Consider the following 26350-nt stretch of genomic DNA (forward strand, 5'->3'; position numbering starts at 1 on the left):
CTAAGGGAGGCCAAGGGCCGGGTGGGGCGCCACGGTGGCAAGATGTTAACCACCTCGCCTGGTATACAGGAGGACGTGGGTTCTATCCCGACCCTGACACCTGCTGTATATTTGTAGTTTGCACGTCTCTCTCCCCGTGGTCGTGTGGATTTTTCTCCGGGTCCTCCGGGTTTTCCCCTCCACATTTAGAATCATCATCACGCGTTTAGAGTGTTTGGCTGATATAAATTTCCACACGGTAAGCCACTTCGGTGAGCTATCATTCGTGGCCAGGTCACGTCTGAAAGAGAGCTGTATAGCTCAGTAGGCCTTGCCAGGTAAAATACAAAGTAGTTCAGTTTCGTAACTGGCGAGAGGTGAGAAAAAGAATGAACTATGGAGTGGAGGCCGAGAGAAGGGAACAGAAGCAGAGGAAGATGGCAGAAGAGAGGGCGGCAGCAGCAGCGGCGGGAACAGCAGCAGCGGCAGCAACGAAATCAAATAGTTCCAAGGCCACGACCTGATGGGAGCAACTCCTGAAATAAAGGGATGGAGGTAATGGGAGAGGCTTTTGCTCAGGAGTGAGAATTTGCAGGCTGACAATAACAACGATGCATGACTTGGCTTTATTATTATTATATTTTATTTGACGAGAGCCAGGTAAAATGTAAGGAATCTTAATAAGGGAGGTGGGTACAGAAATTCTGTGGACCAAAGCCCGAACTCTCGGGTCCTGGGAAGGGGAGGAGATTGGGCTCACCGCCCCACTCACGCGGGGGCTTGCGAGCCAGAGCGTCGGTGAGTATACGGGGGAGGGAAGGCAAGGGAAGAGGACCAAGATAAAGGGAAAGAGGGGTGAACGCTGCTTCTTAAATCACAGCACTGGCTTCCAGCTTAAATTCAGGATTTATAAAAAAAAACTATTAGAAAGCCCTTAATATTTACAGAATTTGTAGACGCCTTTTCCTCCGAGCCGCCTCTAAAGATGACCACATTCCGAATTCTCGGTAACTCAAGGCGAGACCGGCCTTGAGTTGACATGCTGCCTGCTGCGGGAACTGTAATCCAAATCATATCAGGAATGCTGCTGGCGCAATGAAACCATTTAAATTAAATTTCTAAAAACAGATCTGTGCTGGATGTATTGGCCAATGTCTTTTCGAGTTGAAATTGTCAAACACCCTGGGATGCTCCCCACGAAGAGCGCTGCATGAAAGCCAATTGCATTTTACATTGCATAAAGGTGCATATTATGCAACATGAAAAAATATTTACCAACAAATAACTATACGAAACATTTTTTTCCCCCCAGGAAGGATCACCGAGCTATACAGCTCTTTTATCAGAAGCGACCAGGCACAAGTGATAGCTCAACGAAGTGGCTTATCACGTGTACATTTATAGCAGTCAAATACTCTAGCAACACTTACAATTAAATACACTTACAATAAAAAATACTCAAATTCAAAGTGGTTTCCTGCTCAAATGTAGGTGGGGCGGGACTTATCTCCTGCTTAAAGCCCCGTGGCCAGTGGTGGAAATTCCAGAGTTCTATTCATAGCACCACCACAGGAGGATTTCTCCACAAATCTGGCTGTCGCCTGATGCAGCTAGTTGTAATCACTGGCGAAACTTCGTACTCCGATTATAAATGTTGTGGATTTGCTCTCCAACACAACGGTGTGCTGTGCTAGTGACAAATTGGCATGTTCTGTTTACGTGACAACCCTTACTAGTTGGCTGTGTCAGGTGGTGCCAGGTTTAACGACACATTTATATTTACGCGATCTAACCCAAAAAAAACTACGTGTTAAACTGACAACCACTCTCTTTACTTCACCACAAAAGCCAACACTGAGACCTGAGACCCACCGTCAAGAAATGATCAATTGCAGTTGCTGCAACCAGGTTTCCACGAGATCTGCAGCGGGTCCAGCTGTAGGCCTTACATAAACATAATCGGACCCCCCCCCCTCCGGCTTGCCCTCCACTCCCCCCCCACAACCTCCGCCATACAAGGCGAGGACTTCCCACCCGTAACACATCCCCCCCCCTCTTTGCTTTTACGATCTCCGACACAGCCATCACCCCCCCCCTCCCCCTCCGTTCTGAAAAAAAATCCCGAATTTTCTCCCGGCGCGCGATTTTTCTATGTAAACGAGACAATAGTTTTGCTTTCCCCATCCCCCGGATTGCCCCCCCTCCCCCCCCCCCAATATCCATCAGGACGCGTCAGGGACATGTCCCTGACGCATATTCGCGTGCAGTTGTTTATTGTCACCCAGCGTTCTGCAGCGGCCCTTTGTTTCATGCGTGCAGCAAAAAATCTAACGAAAATAATAATAAGCGGCCGCGATCAACCCACTGCTGGATGCAGCCGTCAAGCCGTCTCAAAAGAAACCTGCGATGTAAAGACCCACTCCCAAGCGACTGCCCACCAGCTGATGGCGTCGCTCCATCTGGCCAGTAGTCAACGTCGTCACGGGCAAATTTCATTCCCTGGCTGCGATCACATCGTCCATCGCCCCCTTTCTCGTCGCGACGTGCCCAGCCCGACGAGCCCCCATACTTTTCTCACGTTCTCTAATCCACGTGGCTTCTCTTTCCATCTCTCGCTGTAACGGCGAGCGCGCATATCTCTCGATGCTCGTGTTTTTTTCTCTCTTCGGGCCTTTGTTGAAATTTGTTGCCGTTAATAGCCGTGTTTAGAAAACCACATGCCACACGTGAAGAAGACTCAACACTTATACGAGGGCCAATAATCTCCAGACAAAAACCTGCACAAAGCCCCATCACTCAAACGTTAACAGCTTGATTACTCAGGAGAGCAACGAGACAAGTGAGCAGCTGTGGGACTCGGGGGATAAAGGAAGCATACACAATATGAGTTCACTGCCTGAGATGTTGTCATGGCTTTAGGTCTGCTGTATCCTAAATCCAGGTCTGAATGAGGGGACTTTCCGTCTCCAAGCCACCGACATTTCCGCGGAATCCATACTCATCAGAGCCATCGATCGCCGTCTGCCACCCGCCACCCGCCCACCCGCGCAGCGTTGCTCCGGGCGAAAGCGGCCGCAAACATTTGATGGGCGCTGTAACGGTGGACACTAAACAAATAAATTGCATCGGGCACGGTGGCATGTAATTTCATATTTTCTTGTTTTTCATGCGCGTGCCTGTGCGTGTGTCCCAAAAAAAACGGCTCTGCAGCTCCAAATCAGCCGGTGACGTACAATAAAGTTACATTGCGTCCAGGCGGGGGGCGGAATTCAGAGGCGTATTCCAGCGAGAACAGTAAGCCAGGAATTATGACCAAGCCCCTCGCTCGGTGGAGACGCACGCACTGTCCCACGCGCTCATTGGCATGCACGGGGCTTAGGACCGACGAACGCCGCTCCACACACAACCGCACCGGCCGACAGGCCTGCGGGAGCGCATCGGCGTGCGTGTGAAGGCGATCAGCGGTGCGGGACCTGCGACTAGCCTGCAGATGAAAACCTCCGCACAGCCAGCGGCACTGCCGATGCGATTTTTGATTCGAGTTCCAGAGGCACGCAGCGTGGCAACTCGAGAATAATAATGTTCAAATCATCTCAATTACAACCGTTACGGAATCACAATCTCGAAATTGAATTGTACGTGCGTACGTATGTTGAACTTCTTTCGCAACGTACGTAGCCAACCGTGTTAATCGGAGGGGCTTCGTTAAGTGTTCAAGGGCCTGCCTTCTCGACACAGCGCTAGAGAGGGGGGGGGGGTATTGTGTCCCAATCGTCCACGCCGTCCGGAACCCTCGCGAGAGGTGGAAGAACCCCCCCACCCCTCCCATTCCGTGCAACTCATTTATACTGCTGGCTGGGACAGAGGTGGGGGGGGGGAGTGGAAATTCAGACACTTTGCACCCCATTGTTTTTAACTTTCTGCGCCAGGAGACGGAGTCAAGCCGGCGACCTCTGGATTGCGAGTGCAGTGTGCCGACCGTTACACCGCACTGCTGTGGCAGCATCCGCATGTTTAGTGCGTGCGTGCATGAATGCGTGTGCTCAAGAGTTACGTCGTAATTTGTGCTCGTGCCTCCCAAAGCAGCATACGAAAGGGAAAGTGCGCAGCTACTAGTCGTATCCCCAAGCTCGATGATAATAAAAATATCATGATGCAGTCCGTTTCAACAGTGATCACGTGCACAGTGGGCTGAGCGTAACTGCTGAGATCCAGCTTCACTGGTCGACACTAATAGAAACACAAATTGAATAATATTAATAATGACCCTTCCTTTGCACAAACAACATCTCAATTCAGTCTCAAGACTGTGCATTCGTAAAGGTCATAATTGACATGATTTGAAAATTATTCTCCAGTAATTTCAGGGAACGGATATCATCATAGCGTGCTAGTGAGGTTTAGCCTCTTACGAGAGGACGCGGTGATTATCCAAACAGGCTTCAATTCAAGTCTCAGAGACTTGGATTTCAGAAGGTCACACAGTTTGAGACAGATCTGCCAATTCATTACTGGGTAATTTTAAACAATTGAAATAATGTAAGCATGCTATTGGGTTTCCACACTGATTGGTGTGGTGAAGTATGATCAAATAACCCCCATGGACTAGGTGTGGGGAAACCTTCATCCGTCGGTGCAGTGAGAATGGCTGGAATTGCTATTTTATTGGCTTTTACACGCTCAGCTATTGCAGTTGAGCAGGTATTGTAGTTCAGCAGGGACAATACATAGAGCCTGCAATTTTATTTGCAGGCGGCATGTGTGCTGGATGGAGGGCGGTTAGGTTACAGAGAAAACCATTGGAGTGGCAATCAGAGGTCGCCAACTCAGGGCCAAGGCCTAGAAAGTAAATAACAAAATAAATATTGAATCCCTTTATTTACCCAGGAAAGCCTCGCCAGAGTGTTTCAACCCAGACCATGCCGATGAGACTGTAGGGGGCAGACCCCCGGAGGTCAACTGTCAAAATTCGCAAACCGGCTACGGGATTTTCTCCTGGCGGTTGTGTCGAGGTGTGATGTGGTGGGAGCCAGTGGTCGGCCGAGAAGGCCTGCGTTTGGGCACTTGGGAATATAAAAAAAAAAACCCTGGGATTTTACTAAAACGAGTGTGAAAGAGCGTAATATTTGAGCATTGCACTGGAGATTCTTTGACGCCCTCCACGCGGCAGATGGTGGGGCCCTCTAGCAGTGGAGGCCTTCCAAAAAAAACGGGCATCCGTAGAGAAAACGGAGCCATCGCGTGCGTGCAAAGGGGCCCAAGTGTTTAAGTACGCTGCACTAATAGGCGCTAAAAGCAATTCGTGGGCAACGCGTATTCAGAAAAAAATTGGTCCACTTACAACAGACACGGTGGAAAATGGAACACTCTTAAAAGGGGCTACGTCAACTTCCGTGTATCGCTTGTCATTTCCTATCCCAACATCACAAACAGAGCGGGATCGTCTTTGGAAGAAACCCCTGCTTAAAGCTTTGAGATTTTACGCTAACATTTTCAGAGTTAACATTTTTGTCCGCAAGTAGAGCTAGAACAGTTTGTCAAATAAGCCGATTAAACGACGAAAAATTGCAATGGACTGCTTTTGTGTGTGGCCCATTACTCGGGGCACCTTGAAGAATGGCGGCAGACCCCAGCGTGACGCGGCCGATGATTCTGATGACATTGATCACCAAGCCCTTCCCCACCACCTCCCGTCCACCGGCACACGTGGGAAGAGCTGAGACTTTTTTCCAAGACTATTTGTGTTATCAGATTAATCCAAGTTATTGAACCGAAAATCCGAAGAGTAATTCATTTCTTTGAAAAATCAGAGGACCCAGCTCTAATTACGGGTCATGCTTACAACAACAACAAAGTATATCCCATTCTAATATAAGGATTAGGAACTTTGATTAAACTGGAGGAATCCGATGAGCTATAAAGCTCCCTCTTCGATTTAACACGATCCTAGTTATAGCACATTTTCTAAAAAAGTGGAAAGAAATCACCATGAATGATGCTCAAACAATAGCCTAAAATGGGCCGCATTTGCAAATAGATCATCCATCTAATGGCAAGTTGTTTAGAGAGTGATACATCATCCTTATACAAAGCATTTAGAGCGCATGGAATCTATTCCATCTGTATTGACCGGTGAGGCTGCACCAGGAATTATGTTTCAATGGTTTTGGCGAGAACAAAATCTAACGTTTATCTTGTAATCAGAATACAAAGGTGAGGCAATGTTGCACATCTTAAGTCCAAACGTTTCCGTGAAAACGTAGTCCTGAAGCCACGCGTTGAGCTTCATGGTGAGAAAGCTTTCACCAACAAACACATGGTTCTCTAATTGAGGCCATGGGCCTCTATGCGAGTCAAGGGTGAGTAGGCCGAGGCCATCAGCCCATTTAGAGGAACTCTCAAGGAGCGAAAGAAGTGCAACTCTACGTGTTAAGAGAATAGCCGACGAACGCTAACAATTGTCCCGAGACAATAAATAGGGTTCTAAAATCATATTCCTGGAGCCATTCTCCTTAAGACATGACCGAGCAATTTAATCCTTAAGCCATTCTCCATCAATACATTATTAACTAAGCTTCAGCCCTCCCGTTTTGCCTTAAAGCCATGGGCCTAGCTGTAAGGTAAGCCCTCGCCTAACACGTTTTAACACAACGCATTTTCGCTAATCCCACGGTTCTTCTATTTGGGAACACATTCTGCAACAACGTGGAATGCGTACCGTTAGAACGCGGTTTCTAAGTAGTCGAAGGCGAACTACTTTCTTGACCTGCGCAGCTGGGCGGAGTGATACAGTGCACAGTGCACCCTCATCTCAGTTCGTTGTCTCAGCCATGGGATGACTGCTGGCTGATTTTACAGTTCAAATGCGATTCAGTCACGGTAATGTGCATATGTTTGTTTGCATGCATGTTCACCACAAGTACGTGTGGTTAATGCAGTGACATGATTCCTTGCAAAAGGTATCCAAGTGTTGTTTGAACACCTGTTTTATTGCCAGAAAGGGTAAATCATATTCTTATTTTTTCATGTACATGTGTATTTTTTACTTCTTTCGCACTGTACGTAGCCAACCGTGGTCATTGGAGGTGTGGTAATTCATCGCTGAACGTGTGTTCGCTTAACGAGGTACATTTCAGGAATGCATCTATACCGCATTAAATGAGGAATTACTCTTGCAGGCATTAAGCCATATGTACCTGCAGTATGGTCCTTAAGCTATGATCCGCTGGCACGGTTCCTAGCTCAAACCCCGGAAACATTGAGCTCCAATACAATAGCACCTATGAACTATACCTCCAATACTATAGCAAAGTTAAGCCTGGTGAGTGTTCAGATCGGTGACCATTAATCAAAAACGCGTGTTACAGGCTGCAGGATGATGTTGTGGTCAGCAACAGAACGCACTGCTGTAATGTACTATACTTCTTTGCTCACACGTCTACGCTCCCCGCTTTCACGCACCAAAGCGCACTGACCAGCCGTGCGTGGTGAGGTACGGTCAAGTAAGCCCCACAACCCACACACCACGGCGATGTTCCTTCGCGCAGCAGTGGCCTGTACATGCATGGCATACGAAGCACCGAAACGGAAGACGCAATAAGCCAACTGACATTACGTTTCCATTGAAGCTTCTCTGTGCCTGCAATGTCACTGTATTGTTGGCCTTGGTTGTTGTGGTGTCTCGGGGGTTACATTATGGAACTACGCTGGCGAAGTGCACCGTCTTACACTCGTGATGCAATCTGTTCTGGAGAGTCGAGTTCTGTCGACCAGAGTCCGTGTTTGCAGGAGGTGCCCTGCTCACGTGGTGACGAGCATGAGGCTCTTGCGTCTACTGCGTTGATAAACGTCCCAAGTAGGTTCATGAATATCGGCTCAACTCCAGCAGACCGTTTATTAAGAATCTTCTTGGGAAAAAAATAAGTATTCTTTCTTAACACTTAGAGATTTTCCTGGACAAGCAAGAAACCATTGTTATCACCGTTATTATGAATTACATTTTCGAGGAAATTGTGTTCCTTTCACGGTAAACGCCCAAAAAATATCCTCAGGGCAGGAAGGAGGAAAAAAGAGAATGTTTCCGCATTTCTCAAGCGTACAACCGAGTGCCGTGGATCGCGGGGGAAGATTGCATGTGAACACCAAAGTCTAAATCAAATTCACGTCATGGTCCATCCTGTGTGTGTGTATGTTCAACTTCTTTCGCACACTATGTAGCCAACCGTGCTAATCGGAGGTGCGGAGGGGGGGGTAACGACAACAAACTAAACACAAAAAATAAGTTAGAAAGAAATGAGTTTTTAATCTAGATGACGATTTAAAAGTGCACAGCAACAGTGGCTTCCTAATATGGGAAGGAAGAGCATTCCAGACGGCCGCAGAAGCGCATCTGAAAGCGCCACGCGATGCTGTAACCATCTTTGTTTAATGGCTCGAAAGAAATTCCTGGCCTAAAGCAACACTTCACATATAAAGACAAAGACCCCCACATTTAAACTACTCATGCTGTTTGGGGCAAGTGCGGTGAGTGACCAGACACGATAGCCATGGGGGGGGGGGGGTGGTCAATTGGTAGTGGTTCGGCCACCTGAGTCTATCCCCAGATTAAGGTTGAGACAACCTAAGGAGGATCCAGATGTTGGTCACGAGCAGGAATTGAACCAGGTTTCAAGTACAGTGCCACTAACCCTTCCACCACTGCCCCTCACAATGTACACACACACACGTAAGAAATCCACGTCCTCAATTCAATAAGAAATCATTTAAGCAGAGTAGTTTCTCCGCGACTATATGCTGGATTTTTCGCCCACTATTAAAACCAATATAACCTGCCTATAAATGATATGCATATCAAAATGTTACAGATTAGCCATGAGCTTAAAAACCCGATCTTGATTCCTGGCCACAGGCATCATGAGTGGTGAGTGGTATCTGAACTGGTCTTGGGTTCCCACCCCCTTCACCAATCTGCACTGACCAGCATGGTGAAGTATGGTCAAACACTCCCCGATGCCTGACACAGAATGGAGTGGCGCTCATTCAGCAGTGGATTTACGAAGGGCCGTAAATTGTTATTATATATTTATTTGAATTATCATTAAGTGACCACAGTGAGTAAAGACTGACTTTAGTAAGTGACAGTCGCTGGAAGAATGGTCAGAGCAGTTATTATCTTTAATGAGATATAAACTGGACGTTTAATAGACGAGCGTGGATAATAATAATAATATCAGCTACGCTGCAGATGCACACAACATGAACGATTGTGCACTGCGAACTAAATTGGCCGGGGCTTCTGTGGCAATTTATTAGAAACGCAGAGGTGAGCAGCACCAAGATTACGCGCGAGAGAGAGAGAGAGTGGGAAGAGTAACGGTGAGAAACACAGAGAGCTCTTCGGGATACCGAGACAAGAGCGACGGAGAGACACGCAAGCGCGCAAAGAGGAGCGAGCCGTCGGCGAAATTTGTACGTTATGTCTGCGACGGAAAAGACATTTGCGCATGCCTTTCGGGAACGTCGAAGTGATGCGTGGCGGCAAAAAAAAAAAGGTGGCATGGAGACAAAGCGGAATGGAAGTGAGTAACGACGATAATCAGTGGCAATGTTTAGGGTCCCGGAGCAGCAAACGGGCACGTACGCTGTCGGAAGAAACAGATGCGAGCGGCACGCCACGGTCATCCTTGCGATTACGCTTGCGCGATTATAAAAGCGCGGCGGTTTGCATTTACTTTGACGCGCCGCGGACGACTGCCCTTTTTAAAGAGCAGGAGTGAAAGCGAAAAAGAGCACGCGGGGGGGGGGCGGGGGGGGGGACGAGTAGCCGTAGAGGGAAAGGGGAGTTTGATATTATTACGGGCCACTGTGACAAAATTGTATTGATCTTACCGGGATAACCATCTCCTTGCACCATGACGCGGACAAAAAGATTCCCAGGCTGAAGCAGGAGCAGCGGCAGCAGCAGCAGCAGCTGCAGTGACAACAAGGGTACGCTGGTCCCGCGCTATATACCGGTTAACCAATCGCCAGTCGCGCAATCAGCTGTCCGAAACGAGGAAGGGAACCGAACCAAAAAAAATGTAATTGAAAACAATCGGTACGACGACCCAACCGCTGCGGAGCAGAGGGGACCCCCCCCCCCCGTAATTAGGGGAGTGAGGCAGGATCCAAAGACGGAAGTGAGGAAGGGAAGTGGATGGGTGGGTGGAGAGCGAGGAAGAGAAGCAAGAGATAAAAAAAAGAGAGAGAGAGAGGGGAACGGATTACCAAAGGGGGATTTTTTTTTTACGGGAGACGGAAGGACGGGATGCGGCGGAGGCGAGGGAGAGAGCGCGACGGCGCGACGCTGGGGGCTGCCGCTGGAATCCACCGCAGCGCCGCCACGCCGCATTGTTAAAGCGAGGCGAGTGCCGGCGTCTGCACGTGCGGTCGGGGGGAGATCGATCAACGTCCCGCAGGGGCGGCGAGTGGGTCCTGCGCATGATCCACACGCAGATTGGCATGGTGTCCGCACGCGCGCATGCTGGAGACCTCGGGGAGATGGAAGTGGGGGGGGCGGTCATGGTGGAGGAGGGTGGAAGGGAAATCGACGGAAGGGTGGGGAGGAGTTAAGAAAGCGGGGAGTTGGTGGTGGAGTTGAAGGCATTTAGGCAGCGAGCCTGTGGATATGCCTCGAGAATCGCACGCGGAATTCCATTCGATTTATCTGCTTTGTCTTTGGTCGGGATGAACCTTTCTTGTATCAGGAATGCGTCCCCCGTTAAAAGAGCGGTCACAGAAGCGGGCATCGAGACGTAAGCGACCGCCGCTTGATCACAACCCAAGCGAACACGTGCTTTCCAGCGCGCCGCCGCTTGAGAAGAATAATAATACGGTGACGATGAAACGGTTACAGGAATGCAGAGCGAGTGCCAGGAGACCGACCGACCGCCCGGCGCGAAAAACCTTTCCGAACAATGACCTCCCCCCCCCCACACCTCGAGTGCTACAACCAGAACAGACCTCTCCACGCCTAATCTGGAATCCATCAGCGTCATCGTTCGTCTGAAGATGACAACGCTCCTTCATGGCCTCTTTTTACAAATCGGCCCGTGGCATTCAATGCGAGCGTCCACAACACGAATGCAAATCGCTGGAATGTCGCGAGCGCTGCCTGCTTTATCCGCGATGCCTCGGTACGTCTTTAAAAGCCAGGCTCTAATTGAGTTTTTTTTTTAGATGAGTTGGGTGGTTGGGTGGTTGGGTGGCTGGGCGGGTAGGTAGAGAGGGCTTGGCTGATATACATGTGGTGGTGATACCATGGGTGGAATTGTGTTCGAGGGGAGGGCTTTTCACCTTACCAGCACACATGTGTAAGAAACACTTGTGCACACGCGCATACAACGGCAACAATAAACAGCCGCCAGTCTCTGACAAGTGCCGGTGATGTTACCACAGAGCTTGTGCAAGGCTAGGTGCACTTTTGAAGCCACGTGCTATGTCGAAGGTCAGCTGGACGGAGGTCACAGGAGAGACTCAGGTATTGAGGGTTAAATGACTGAGATGATTGGCAAAATATATCACGTGTGCGCCCCCACTATGCCACAAAAGGTGGCAAGTACACACACAGAAGCAAACATATGGGCACAAATAAATATAAATGCGTCGTTAAACCCGACACAGCCAATTAATAAGGTTTGTCACGTAAATAGAACGTAGCCAATTCGTTACTAGTACAGCACACGGTGTGTTGGAGAGCAAATCCACAACATTTACATTCGAACGCCGCTTAAAATGGGCACAAAGATACAAAGATAACCCATATAGCCTTAACAGATTGTAGGAGCAAGTGCTGTTAGAGAGCACCTTTGAAAGCCTGCACAGCACACGAGGGGGGGGGGGGTGGCTAGCACCATGCCTGGCTGCCTTTGTCTCTCTGGTGGCTATGTTTACACACCACACCAGGTACTCATGAGGCCAAGTCGACCTAGGGGAGGCCCAGGACCAATTAAGATAATAGTCACTGGTGTTGACGGAGCGGGAATCGAACCAGGGTTGCTGGGTTTGTAACGCAGCGTGCTTGCCGCTGCACTACCGCTCCCCACAATTATACCCACACGCACACAAATAAGGAAGAGTGCACGCGTATCTGCCTGCAAGTACACGCACAGAGCTTTCTGTGACATGGGCATACAGACACGTACAACAAAAACCACATACACACTCACACCGAGTGTGGAGGGGCATTCATCCGCGCACACACAAACGCAGGCGCGCACGAGGGCATGCAAACACACACGCACGCGTGCACGCGAGAGTGCGGACACAACTGACGCACCGCGGGGACCATCAATGGGCGTTTGGCGCAGTGAGCGAGAGGGAGCGGAGGAAGAGAGATGCAAATGAGCAACGCACGATATGGAACGCCGAACGCCGAGATATCGACAGGCATAGCCACTGAAGATGAGATCTCTACTGCAAGAGGCACAATCAAAGGCACAGACAATATATTTGAGGAACAGTGGGAGGGGAGGGGTGGGCGAGGAGAGAGGAAAGGACAGAGAGATCGACAGGCATAGACATTGAAGATGAGATCTCTACTGAAAGAGGCACAATCATAGACATCAACATTATATATGAGCAACGGTTGTAGGGGAGGATTATAACAGTCCAGTTGAAATGAGCAATGTCCCAGAGGCTGGCACAAAGAGATATCTACCCCACTGGGAACCAAGCGTGTTCTTTTGCTCAGCCTCAAATCTCACGCTTTGACCGCCGCTGCACAACGTGGAGAGGAACAAGTCACAATTACGTCGCGTTTGTCTATTGCACACGCTTCCTACGACGACGGGGGGGGGCGGCCAACGAGGCACACACGCACACACGCACACACGCACACACGCGGGCGGGAGTGGGCGCGCAGGCAGGCAGGCACCGATGCACCTCGAGGGGTCCCCGCGCTCGCAGTCACATAATTAGCGGAACATGCATGAGCGCCGTGATCAGCCTCTCCAGCCACGGTCAAGAGTCACCGAGTGGAGGAGGAGGAGGCACGTGACAAGAGCACGCTCGAGGTCGCCGTGAGTTTGAACGCAGATTCGCCCGGGCTGCATTTGAGGGTTCTCGGGCCGACTTAAGTTGCGGTCGACCGCTGATGTCTGACAGCCGCGTGTCGCGAATCACGGCCAGCAGAGCAAAAGGGCCATGTTTGGAGCGATTATCCTCATGTGTGTGAAGCTAAGGCTGCAGAAATGGTGATTATTAGATTATAAAAAAAACAACAAAAATTGTGTTGATTGTTGATTCGTTGAATATGCTACATACAATCAGTACTGATCCACTGCTGCATGAAGGCCTCCACACGCTGCGTGTGTCGTGAGGTTATTTAACTGTGCTTCACCATACTGGTCGGTGCGGGTTGGTGACAGGGGCCCCCCAGGAGAAGTTCAGATATTGACCGCCACTGGTGAGAGTCGGAGCGGGGATTCTAAAACTAAAGTCACCCAGCCCAGCGGTGAGCCAGTGTGCCACGGCTTCACCCACACATATTATCATATCATTTGCATGGATTATAAATAATCAATGTGTGTATGTTGCGAGTTTAATAATGTATTTAAATTGATAAATCCGTTAAATACTGTATGTCTCGTACTAAAATAAAGTCCAATATTCAGGAATTCCCACAGAATCTCAAGACACCTTTTTAAGGAGAGTAATGAATTGGGAGGATTGGATAATTCCTTACTGAAGTATCCGGAGAAAAGCCGCACGCACGACAGAACAATGCTTTCACCAAACAATCATTTTTTGTATCAACAGCAGAAGCAGCAGCATCACCATCGGCAGTCATCATAATCATCATTGGTAGCACCGTCCTTAAACTGCAGCAGCAGCAGCAGCATCAGTCTTCAGCTGCAACAAATTTACCATAATCATCATCATCCCCAGCAGCATCATTACCATCACCAACAGACAACCACACAACCATCAGCACCCGTAGCAGCAGCATCATTACCATCACCAACAGACAACCACACAACCATCAGCACCCGTAGCAGCAGCATCATTACCATCACCAACAGACAACCACACAACCATCAGCACCCGTAGCAGCAGCATCATTACCATCACCAACAGACAACCACGCAACCATCAGCACCCGTAGCAGCAGCATCATTACCATCACCAACAGACAACCACACAACCATCAGCACCCGTAGCAGCAGCATCATTACCATCACCAACAGACAACCACACAACCATCAGCACCCGTAGCAGCAGCATCATTACCATCACCAACAGACAACCACACAACCATCAGCACCCGTAGCAGCAGCATCATTACCATCACCAACAGACAACCACACAACCATCAGCACCCGTAGCAGCAGCATCATTACCATCACCAACAGACAACCACACAACCATCAGCACCCGTAGCAGCAGCATCATTACCATCACCAACAGACAACCACACAACCATCAGCACCCGTAGCAGCAGCATCATTACCATCACCAACAGACAACCACACAACCATCAGCACCCGTAGCAGCAGCATCATTACCATCACCAACAGACAACCACACAACCATCAGCACCCGTAGCAGCAGCATCATTACCATCACCAACAGACAACCACACAACCATCAGCACCCGTAGCAGCAGCATCATTACCATCACCAACAGACAACCACACAACCATCAGCACCCGTAGCAGCAGCATCATTACCATCACCAACAGACAACCACACAACCATCAGCACCCGTAGCAGCAGCATCATTACCATCACCAACAGACAACCACACAACCATCAGCACCCGTAGCAGCAGCATCATTACCATCACCAACAGACAACCACACAACCATCAGCACCCGTAGCAGCAGCATCATTACCATCACCAACAGACAACCACACAACCATCAGCACCCGTAGCAGCAGCATCATTACCATCACCAACAGACAACCACACAACCATCAGCACCCGTAGCAGCAGCATCACCATCATCATTATTACGTACGTGGCCTCCGCTGATTAAAAAGGTATTTCAAACAATCACATGTGCATATTCTAACTAATGTTTAGATCATCGATTCAAACGCTTCGAATAGCGGCGTGCTGCTCAAATGGGCATTGAGGCAGTGCTCATCTCCTGTTAGCGGCCCTGAGGCAGTGGTGAAAATTCCACATTCACATGACGGGGGCACGTCTATCCATAGGATAACCATTGCTGAATTTCCTCACGAAGTGGTACTCATTTACTGACCCAGTGGGGATGATGGGCTGGGTTAACCACCAATCAGGAGTGTGAACTCACAACCTTCCCATCATGAGACACTCGCTCAACTGCCATGCCAAACGGCCGGATACACAACGCATGCCACCTTTGTTGGAACATTTGTCATGAACTTCAATAGGTGTCAATTTCACACCTGGCTATACAGAGACACGGAACACCACACTGGGACCGAAGGATGCCGTGGGTATTATTCCATTAAATCTGCAGGGCCTGGAACGAAAGCGGATTATTAAAACTTCCCCACGAGGCAGGGCTGTCCAAATGTTTCAACCTTTCTTCAAAATAGGGTCCTCCGTAAAAATTACATGCAATGCATCTGCTCTGGTAAATATCAATAATAATAAAACATTTAATCTGGGTTTCACGGGAGGGGGATGGTGGAGGTAGGGGGATATCACCCCAATCGCCCCAGATTTGGATCCACCACTCGGCCCCGTAACGTATTGCCCTGCTACAGCTTGTACGAAGTGGATATTTTAAATCGCATTACGCGAACGTTGCACAGTACTCGCGGGCTATCCTGCCCGAGATGGGGAAAAGAAAAAAAGATGGCTGCAGTCAAGTGGACAGCTTTGTAAATTAAATGCATTCATCTATAACGTCAAGTGGAAATCTGATTGTGACATTTGCCGGGATAAGAGCCCTGCAGCTGCTGCTGCTGCTACGCGGTGGAAAACTCCAAGTGCCACCCCCGGATGCAATCACTGAGGCGGCAGCAGCAGGGGCAGTCCATTGGGTGAAGAGCAAAGCATTTGCTGGATTAAACATTTTAGGCAAAGTTGGCAGCCCCGCAATCGCTTGCTCACGCCACTGCTTCGAGTGACAACTTTACCCCACAACACATTACTCGCTGTTCAACTTTGGTCTACCCATGTATGCTGCTGGGTGTAGAGAAGTTGGGAGATTTAAGACGAAACATTAAAAAAGACGATGTATTTCCTCATGGGACCTCCTTTGCCAGTACCAAAATATGATCATAGGTTTTTCCCCTTTTTTCTAGCAACAAAACAGGTGTTAAGATGTTAAAACACCAAACTGAAACCTTTTACAAGGAATCACGTCTGCATTAAGCACAATGCTTCTGGTCAGAATGCAAAAAAAAAGATAATATAAGCATTGTCCTTGAAACTGATAGGTCCACACCAGAGACAGCTTTCTTGATTCCTTGTGAAAAGGTTTCAGCTTGGTGTTTCAACATCTTAACACCTGTTTTGTTGCCAGAAAAAAAGGGGGAAAAACCTATGATCACCATGTATTCCTCTTCTTGAAGCAGTGGAATGTTTTGCCAATCCCTCAATAGGTACGTGTGTGTCAGGAGGATGCCGGATAACTTGGGAGGAAATAAATGCGTATTGGACATGAGCGCTTAAATATTGCACAGATAGATCAATGGCCTGTTCGGGATACTGCAACCTCACAGCACAGTAGGTTGTGAGTATCCCAGCCCATGCACCAGAGTCATTCATTTGTTTTATCATGTTTAGCTTCTTTTTTCACACGCTGGTTTCCTGCTTTAAGTTTTACCCACCAAGCAACGTAGCAGGAGGCTGTTTCTTCCTAACCTTCTTTTTTGCTTTTACCATCTACATGTCAGGGACTCGGTCCCATTAGCAGCAGCTGCATTTTAACAACTCTGGCACCACCCCCTCTCAGCCAGTCTACATAGCAAAGGCTCAGTCCTTTGTTATGTAGACTAGCCGTAGTTTCAGCCGCACCAACCTTACCATAATAATAAAAAGGGGGCCTGTCCTGGCTCCTCCCCCCTCAACTAGTATATATACGGGGTCGGATCTCTTAGAATTTCTCATTTACTTGATACAGCAAGCGTGGTGTGACGGTTACACCTGAAGACGGAAGCTTGTGTTGCCTCCGAAACGTCGTGATTTTTATTTTATTTTTATTTTACTTTAATTAATTTTAATTTGATCTTTTTTACCCACGTGACTTTACCGAAAAAACCCAAGAATGTCATCCATTAAGGCTGTACTATTTTTTTGTTTTCAAGAAACTCAAAACAGAAGCAAAAATGACCCACGTATCCCCAAATCACACAATATAAATGTCCAAACCCCAGAGATCAACCGCCAAGTGCTGGGCAAGATCCAGCTTCCTGTCGAGTGAAATCACATCAGAATGGATCTGGATCTGAGTGGAACAGCTTCTGGGATTTGGGTCGTACCATTTTACTGTGGAGGCCGGGGGGTGGGGGGGTGAAGGGGCACCAGGGGTGTTCACGCAGATATGGGTCATACCATTATGCGGTTACCGACGGGTACACATGATGCAATTGCACTTTTGAAAATGTATTCACACGTGATATGGGCACTAATGCATTGGGGGTTAGTAAAGGTTCAGCAGTACAGAGTACTGCCTGGTAGTGGTGGTGATGTAACAAGGATATTATAACGTGGATTATGCCATTGCATACCTGCTTAAAGTCTATATGATGATCCCGGTCTATGATTTACATACCATGGATTTAAGCAAAATGTTAATGTGCTACAAAACATTATTGGCCAAGGTGGATTCGTAAGGAAATGATAGCATAGCGTACGCAACATCGTACCTGTCTATGTTGTAAATAATAACTAATTCTCTACCACTGTATCGATATTTCTCTGTTTCATTTATGAATCATGGGCATAACTAACATGTCCAAGTCCTCGAAGGCACTATGGGCCCAACTCACATTTTCAAACGTCGCTTTCATCCCATTTTTGCCAAACACGCATCGACATCTCTATCATGAACAATGGACCAAACTCATAATCTGTCTTTATACTGGAGAAATCCGATGAGCTACAAAGCCCTTTTTTACAGATGCACGGTCAGGGAACGGGGTAAGAACGTTACAACAACAATCGCAAACGTTACGCGTTTCGACTGTTTTGACAGACCATGATTCTCTCCTTCTGTGCACACCTCCTGATGACAATAAGCACAGCAAACAAAACAGACAGCCAAGACAAACACCGACTTCACACAGGACATTGCAAATCCACATCCCTGCGCTAAACAAAAACTCTGACAGCAAAGCCCCAGGTGACAGGTGACACGAGCGAAATCTGACATGCACTACAAAGACAAAGCTCCACCGTGTAGCCTGAACAGACTATTTGGGCAAGTGCTGTTATAGGGAGCACCTATGAAGGCCGCCACTGCGTACAAGAGGGGGGAAAGTGGGGGTGAGTTTTCTCCCCAACGCTGTTGTTTTTCCATACCGCACGTTACTCCTTTAAGGCTGAGTTAATCTAAACGAGGCCCAGGGCCGGGATGGGTGCCACGGTAGTGAGATGTTAACTACCTCGCCTGGTACACACAGGAGGTCGTCGGTTCGATCCCGACCCTGACACCTGTGTATTTGGAGTTTGCATGTGTCTCTCTCTCCGTGGTCACGTGAATTTTTCTCCGGGTCTATACATTTCCACGTGACAAGGCACTTTACTGAGCTATCATTTGTGGCCAGGTCGCTTCTGAAAGAAGACCGATGCAGCTCAGTGGGCCTCACCTTGTAAAATAAAATAAAAAAATGTTTAGCAGTTTTTCAGTTTAAATAGTTTCGGGTATCCACCATTGATGGAAAGCTTCGGTCAGGACTCGAACTGGAGCGATCGGGGTTTGCAGCGCAGTACGCTAACCACCACGCCACCGACATCCACGATAATCACTGTGTAAAGCCCCACCACATTGTCACATTGGCAGCAAATTGGCTGCTCATTTGTTTTCTTTCCACCACTGGGTAAATGCCATGCCGCTTTTCAAAGGACGCACAGCGGGAGCACTTTGCTGATTTGAGAGTTCGTGCGGAGCTTTTGATTCGGTTTGACTGGCTCCATCCTCCTCCTGCCCCTCCCTTATCATCCCGCTGTCATTGTGAAGCAGCGTTAAGCCAACTCACCTTGCATGCAAAGCACCCTGATTCTAACATCTATTGAAATTATGATCGGAACGCTGCACAGCTGTGTGATCACAGCAATGCTCTGGTTAACAAAGCATCAAAATACAGTCCAATGTTCCTTTTGAAACGTAACACACAACCCACGCACGCAAATTACTGTGTCGACGGTTAACAAGGCAAGGTAGAAAATATGCGCGTGTGTGTGTGCCAAACGATAAGTAAGATTAAATATGATCGCGTGGTATAATTGTTTTGATTATTGTTACATAATATGCTCATTACGCACACGCACAATTATGTAACAATGCATTACATCACAAATCAAAAGACGATATTTCCCTGCTCAAAATACAAATGGGGTGGTGCTCATCACGAATGCACATTCTCGTGGCAATGACTAGTCCACAGGAATGATACGCTGTATTAAGTTCACGTTCAAACTAACAGTACAATTACAATATATAAATGCTTATTTTATCCGTGCGTTTAATATAATGCCTGCAACTGCACGAAACTGCTAGCAGAAGGGTCTCCACTAGAGGGAGTTGGAGAGAGCTCCCCTTACAGCAGAAGGTATTTGGCCTACTCTTCCACGCCGACCAGACGTCTGCCAAGAGATGGAAGTACCCACATAATACCCCACCAGATGCGACCTGCTGATCCAATCAAGTGACTTTTATACCAATCTGGGTCACGTGTTTGCTTTGCACTCTGCATCATTTAAACTGCGGCGGATTATGCAGTTCATTTTACGAACAGCAACAAAATCCTGACAAGAAAAGGTTCCGTATGGGAAAATTAATCATAACCACACCTTTCCGCAAATATCTTGTTTTTCCCAAAAGTATTTTATGCAGAAAAATAGAAACCGGGCATGTCCCACTGGGCGAAGACCCCAGGGTGTCTGCCCAGGACACGCTGGCAGGAGCGATGTTGCTCGGCTGGCCTGGGAACGCCTGGGAATTCCCCAGGAAGAGCTCGAGTCTGTCGCCAGGGAAAGGGAGGTCCGGAATTCCCAACTCAACATGCTGCCGCGGCGACCCTCACCGCGGCGACCCTCACCGCGGCAAGCGGACTGAGAAGTGAAGGAACGAACGAATATTTAGGTGCACCACGGAGGATGTAGGAGGGGGTTGGACATGAGCACAAACACATTACGGATGACAGCGTGATGGGAACCTGTCTAAACCGCACGTTTCAATAAACTTTTTCAATAAAATGTACAACCCCCTGGTGTCTTCCCAAGCTCTGATACCCCTGTAAAAGAAGGTTAACAAGGAAGGGGGGGGGGGGTGTCCAAAGTTAAACTCACGTTACTGATCCCCCCCCCCATCACCTTGAGACAACAACAGACTACCTTGACGTGCGACCGGGATTTGAACTTGCAAACTTCTTGACTGTCCTAACCCCCATCGGCCCCCTGGCCCGACGTGGCATCACGACGCGGCGTGTGCATTGTACACGGCCCTATCGCCCAACCACAGCTGGATGAGAGCCCCGTCACATCGTGCGGGTCGTCAGGGTTGTCCACACTTCACCACACGCCGGTCAATGGGCGTTGGCGAAAGCGGGAAGAACAGGAGCCACGTGACACAGCACAACGGTCTCTACTGCACTGCCCTCCGATGCCCACACCACCGCACAACCCCACGTACGCCGACAAACAAGACTGGTGCGCATGTAGGTCGCCCATCTCAGCACTATCCAGGCTCGAATCCCCGACGTTAGCTTCTGGCGGGATCGGGCACAACTCCGGGTGATGTGGTCACAGGCGATCACAATTAGTCTTATATTTTTTCGGTAAAGTCACGTAGGTAAAAAATAATAGAAATAAAATAATAATAAATGAAAATAAATCAATTAAATCACGACGTTTCGGAGGCAACACAAGTCTCCGTCTTCAGGTGGGACCGTCACAGCTAAATTTACTGTATCAAGTGAGGAGAAATCCAAGAGACAAGATCAGAGAGAAATCCAAGTTTAGGGGAGGGGGGAGGGGCTTATCTAGGATTGGATTTCTCCTCACTTGATACAGTAAATTTAGCTGTGACGGTCCCACCTGAAGACGGAGACTTGTGTTGCCTCCGAAACGTCGTGATTTAATTGAGTTATTTTCATTCATTATTATTTTATTTTTATTATTTTTTACCTACGTGACTTTACCGAAAAAACCTAAGAGTATGAATCCTTGCAGTCACGAAAGCTTCAAATCTAGGATCACAATTAGCTTCGCGGTAACGTCGAATTTCTTTTGTACGGTACGTAGTCCAACCGTGCTAATCGGGCGGTGAGGAAGAAAGACAACAACTGAACACAAAAAAGCAGTTCAAAAACAACCCCAAAACAGGCGCCGATCGTACCGTCGTGCCAGCCGTCGGGACACCTCACCTTCTGTGAGCTCACCCAAGTCCTGCTCCCCAAGCTCCTCTCCTTCACCCTGGCTCAGCCCCGCAGAGCCGGCTCTGTCCCCTGGCTGCTGCTCGTCCTCCTCCTCCTCGTCGACGTCCACCTCCTCATCGTCCTCCTCGAGGTGGGACAGAGGAGCGGTGGGCGATCCCCGCTGCGGCTGGGCTGGGGCGGGAGCGCCAGGCCCGGCGCCCGGCCCCGCTGCGGTGCCCGGCTGCTTGGGGGCGCAGTCCGCCGCGTCTGCCAGCTGCCCGGCGCGCGCGTGCGCCTGTCCGTTCGTTCGCACGCCAGCGCCCATAGTCACAGGCGGCATACACACGGTGGCCGTTCAGAATCAGTGTCTCTATTCATACCGGAGCAATCCGATGGGCTGCTGGAGATCTGTGAAAAAGAGCTTTATTTGCTCATTGGATTCCTCCAGTATAAATCAAGATTCTGATTCTGATACAAAGATATTTTTCAGATATCCAAGAAAAAAGCCCACAAAGGCCCCCCCCGCCCCCTAGAGCCTGCTCGGGCTGTTAGGGCAAGTGCTGTTTGCGAGCACTTATTAATGCAAGGTGAAAATGTTACATCTTGGTTTGCCTTCGACATCATCCAGCAGTGGATTGATCAATGCTGGTCCTCGATGAGATGGGGGGAGGGTGGTGTGGCCAAAACCACACGCGCCCCCCCCCCCTCCCCCATTGTCTCCCCAGTGCTGATGTTAACGCACTGTCCCAGGCGCTCCGTTAAGGTTGAGCAGACCCAAGGGAGAGCGAGGAATGGATGACAAGGCTGGAAATGGAGCAATTTCTCCGGGATCATGGCACAGTGCGTTGACCACTTTTCCACCACCGCATATGCAGGAAAAACTGGACAAAACGCAAACTTTCTATTTCGGGTCAGAGGATGCGGCGGATCATTTAAAAGTGCCTCAAAGAGCCAATGAGCAATGCTCGTTTCCGTTTATGGTTTTAAACCAGGAAAGGGAATTTCCACATTCCTATGTTTGAGCCAATCTGTCCATGACGGATAACCACTGTGGAAGTGCTCTTAGTTAGTGAGCACCTATTAAGTCCGTGATGACACAAAAGGTGGAGGGGGCATGCAACACAAAGATAAATATCCCCCGTATAGCCTTAACAAACTGTTAGGGCAAGTGCTGTTAGCGAGTACATGAGGGCTGGCACGGCACACGAGGGGGTGGGTGGCTAACCCCATGCACGGCCACCTTTATCTCTAAATGTTAATGTTTACACATCGCATTAGGTACTCATTTGCGGCCGAGTCGACCTAGGGAGGCCCAGGACTGATTCTGAAAATCGTCACTGTTGTTGGCCATGAGCAGGAATCGAACTCGGGTCGCTGGGTTCGCAGCGCAACACGCCAACTGTTGCACTACCCCACACACCACACACACTCGGCCACCTGCTTTGCCTCCACAGTACCGGTGCTGACCGTACCGTCAGCACCTGTGTCTGCGTGGAGGCGGAATGCACATTGTTCGCTTACGAGATGTGGATTAGAAGCATTGACAATGACGAAGGAAATTAAACAAACGCTGAAATGTTAATAAATAAGCGCAGGGAGGGGACATGCTGGGAATTACACTGAGAGCCACACAGGAAGACATCGCACTGACGGTTACACAAAGTGGGCTTGGGCAGGAAGATAGGCTGGTTGACGGTTAACGCTGACGGCACAGCGGCAGCCAAAGGGGTGAACAGCCCTGACAGGAAAACCAACCGCGACAGACGACAGAGGGAGCGATGAGGTCAGCTCACGCGCGAGATGGGCGATCGCGATGGCCTTCATCCAGCAAGTGGACAGACGACGGCTGATGAAGATGACAATCACGATGGGAGGCGGGAGTTGGCAAATCAAGCAGAAAAACGAGGGCTTCACTGTTGCCACTCAGTCACCTGTGCACGATGCACCTTGACCTCCACCTGCTCTTCTTGGGGCAACTGCGGAGCCATCAGGAGGGTGTGCACGCTGTGCGGCTGCCGACACGGAGACAGAAATATGAGAGGGCAGCGCTTGGGAGTTGGCTGGGTGGCTCGAGGTGAGAGCGCTGGGCTGCAACCGCTGAGATCCCGGATTCGAATCCAGGCAGGGACGACCATGGCCCAAGACCGTCGGCATGTGTGTATGCTGTATGGACTGTGGGGAGTGGTTGTGTAGCGGTTAGCACGCTGCGCTATGAACCTGGCGAACCGAGTTCGATTCCCACTCACGGCAAACACCGGTGACGATTATCTGAATCGGTCCTGGGCCTCCCCTAGGTCGACTCAGCCTGAAATGAGTACCTGGTGCGGTGTGTAAACATCGCCACTGGGGAGACAAAGGCGGTCGGGCGTGGTGCTAGCCACCCACCCCCTCGTGTACCGTTCCGGCCTTCATAGGTGCTCGCTAACAGCACTTGCCCCTACAGTCTGTCAAGGCTATACGGGGGATCTTTGTTTTTGTATGGACTGTATGTACGATGAACTTCTTTCGCACCGTACGTAGCCGAACCGTGCTAATTCGAGGTGCGGGGGGGGACAACAAACTAAACAGCGGTCGTGATCTTACCATCATGCTAGTTGTTGAAGCAGGCAGCTGCCTCTGATTAAACACAGAGGCAGCTGCCTGATTCGACCCCTGAGACGTCCTGTAACTACCGCCCACTGCTGATAGTCTTGGGCTGTGGTCGTCCTTGTAGAAGTACTCATTAGCTAATTGGGATGCTCAGGTGTAGCGAGTTTATGGTCTAAAGCCTGGTCATCAAGGGCTGCACAAACTATCACATTAAATATGGTTCCACACTTAATTTGGCTAAATATCAGTTCTAAGAACTGATATTCTAAGAACTGATATTTAGGGCGAGAAGGAAAGTGCTGCCCCCCTTCTATGCGAACAAGAGGTCACTTTGAAGGGATCCCTAGAGGGAGCTTGGAGGTATTCACTTCCTGCGGGTCATTCTCAAAAACACAAAAGAGTGCACCGCCCTCCGAGAGTTCTGATTGGATACTTCGTCTCACGACATGACAACGACGGCACAATTCGGATAAAATTGTGGAAAATAGACCAAACCAATATTTAAATTAATACATGTGTATTGTATGTTGAACTTCTTTCAGGCCTTATGTAGCCAACCGCGCTAATCGGAGGTAGCACGGGATTACCCAACTCTCAAAGCAAACAGATGTTATGTTGTGAACATAACATCTGTTTGGCCAATGTTATCGCGTGAAAATAAGAGCCCTTTAAAGGTTGACTTTTAGGTTCTCCGTGATAGCGCTCTCATGACGTCACTGCAGCCGCGTCCCTCGCGAGCTGCTACGGCTCGGTTCAAACCCAAGTAAAAGCCTTTCTTTCTCACGAACGAATCTTCAAACGTAAGACGTAGTCAAGGGAGCAAGGGGGGAGACAGGGTCGTGGTGTGTATCTGGACAATTCCCAAAACATGAGGCAACCTCAGTCAAAAATTACACAATCGTCCAGACAATACATACGGGGTGCCATTCTGCAGAAGAGTACAGAATATATAATTGTATAAAGCATGACTTATTAATGGAATGAGTCAAATCATTTGACACGCATGAAACTCAATGCACCGTCACACATCTCGGCACGGATGTAAACGTCAGCTTGCGGTCGGGATTAAAGGAACATATTTCCGTAATCGCGTAAAGGGGACACATTATTTCGATCGGAATTGCAGTGCTATTTGATTGATGTACTATGCCCAGGTAATAAAAGAAAAAAAGACACTGCATGATTACACCAATCATTACCCAACATCTTTCAAGCGGCCCACTGACATGTGCGTACAGACACGCGGAACCGCTCTTGTAGAAGGCTTCAGCTGTGTACTTTTTGGGTAGGCATCTTCCTTTAACACCCAATGCACTGCCAGGAATGCCCCTTTGCAGTCATACTTGACATACGATGAGACGGGAAATTTTGCAATGTCGATGAAACACGAATTGCAATACCCGACGGTAAAATAACAATTGTTTAACTGAAGCCGTGAAAAGGCAAAATGCAAAGCCCTGGCTCAAATGGTGCAAGGGGTGGTTGCACACCTCTGTTAATAGCCCTGAGCCAGTGGTAGACATTCCACAATCCTATGGCAGTGGGCAGTTACTCCACAGGACAACCGCTTTTGACTTTCCACAAAGTGCTAATAACACTGGTCAACACACTTTTTCTGGCATAAAGTATTCCAACGGTTTTAATGTAATTTTGGGGTGCCGATTCCAAATCTGGTATCAGTTTTTGTCTATCACATCAGGTTTTTGAGATATCAAATATTGCATTTTCAATAAAAACTGCAGAAGAAAAATATTTTTAAAATGTGGATATCTACATAAAATGATATTATAAACACACTATCCTAAAAATACAGCACCATATTTTAAGACTAAAGCAGTCACTGACTCGCAACAACTTGCAATCATAAGTGACAGAGTTAATTTCGGGTAAAATCAATGAAAATGGGGTATGCCGATAGCATAAAAATGAGATGTGTTAGAGCAAATCTAAGATCAGATTTGGAATCAGCACCCTGAAATTAGTCTAAAACAGCTGCAAAAGTCCAGGCCAGAAAAAAATGTTTTTTTTTGTTGACCAGTGTAATTGTATCGGCCTCAGAGATGAAAAGCCGAGTCGACCCATGAATAGGATTTGAACGCAAGCCCTTTCAATTACAGGTCATACACTAGCCTGCCAGTTTGTGAATAGAACCAAATTAGGATTTATATCGAGTCTAAATCTAACCACATCTCAAGATTCTGCAAAGAAAGAGTGAGCAGATTTATTT

General features: G+C 48.6%; 1 protein-coding gene across 3 annotated transcripts in view; it reads right to left on the reverse strand.

The window, feature by feature from the left end:
• LOC144941090 (multiple PDZ domain protein-like) overlaps positions 1–26350 on the reverse strand; it is a 171612-nt gene that overhangs the window by 81149 nt on the left and 64113 nt on the right. The window contains exons 22-23 of one of the 3 annotated variants that reach the window (XM_078867554.1): positions 23466–23546; positions 21559–21829 (exon numbers count right to left, since the gene is read on the reverse strand). In XM_078867554.1, the coding sequence (XP_078723680.1) occupies positions 21559–21829; positions 23466–23546 (352 nt within the window). Of the gene's footprint in view, positions 1–21543; positions 21830–23465; positions 23547–26350 lie in introns of all 3 variants that reach the window. The other 2 variants (XM_078867553.1, XM_078867555.1) reach the window with 2 other exon arrangements.

Source organism: Lampetra fluviatilis, chromosome 24 (genome assembly GCF_964198595.1).
Source record: "Lampetra fluviatilis chromosome 24, kcLamFluv1.1, whole genome shotgun sequence".
NCBI classification, from domain to species: domain Eukaryota; kingdom Metazoa; phylum Chordata; class Hyperoartia; order Petromyzontiformes; family Petromyzontidae; genus Lampetra; species Lampetra fluviatilis.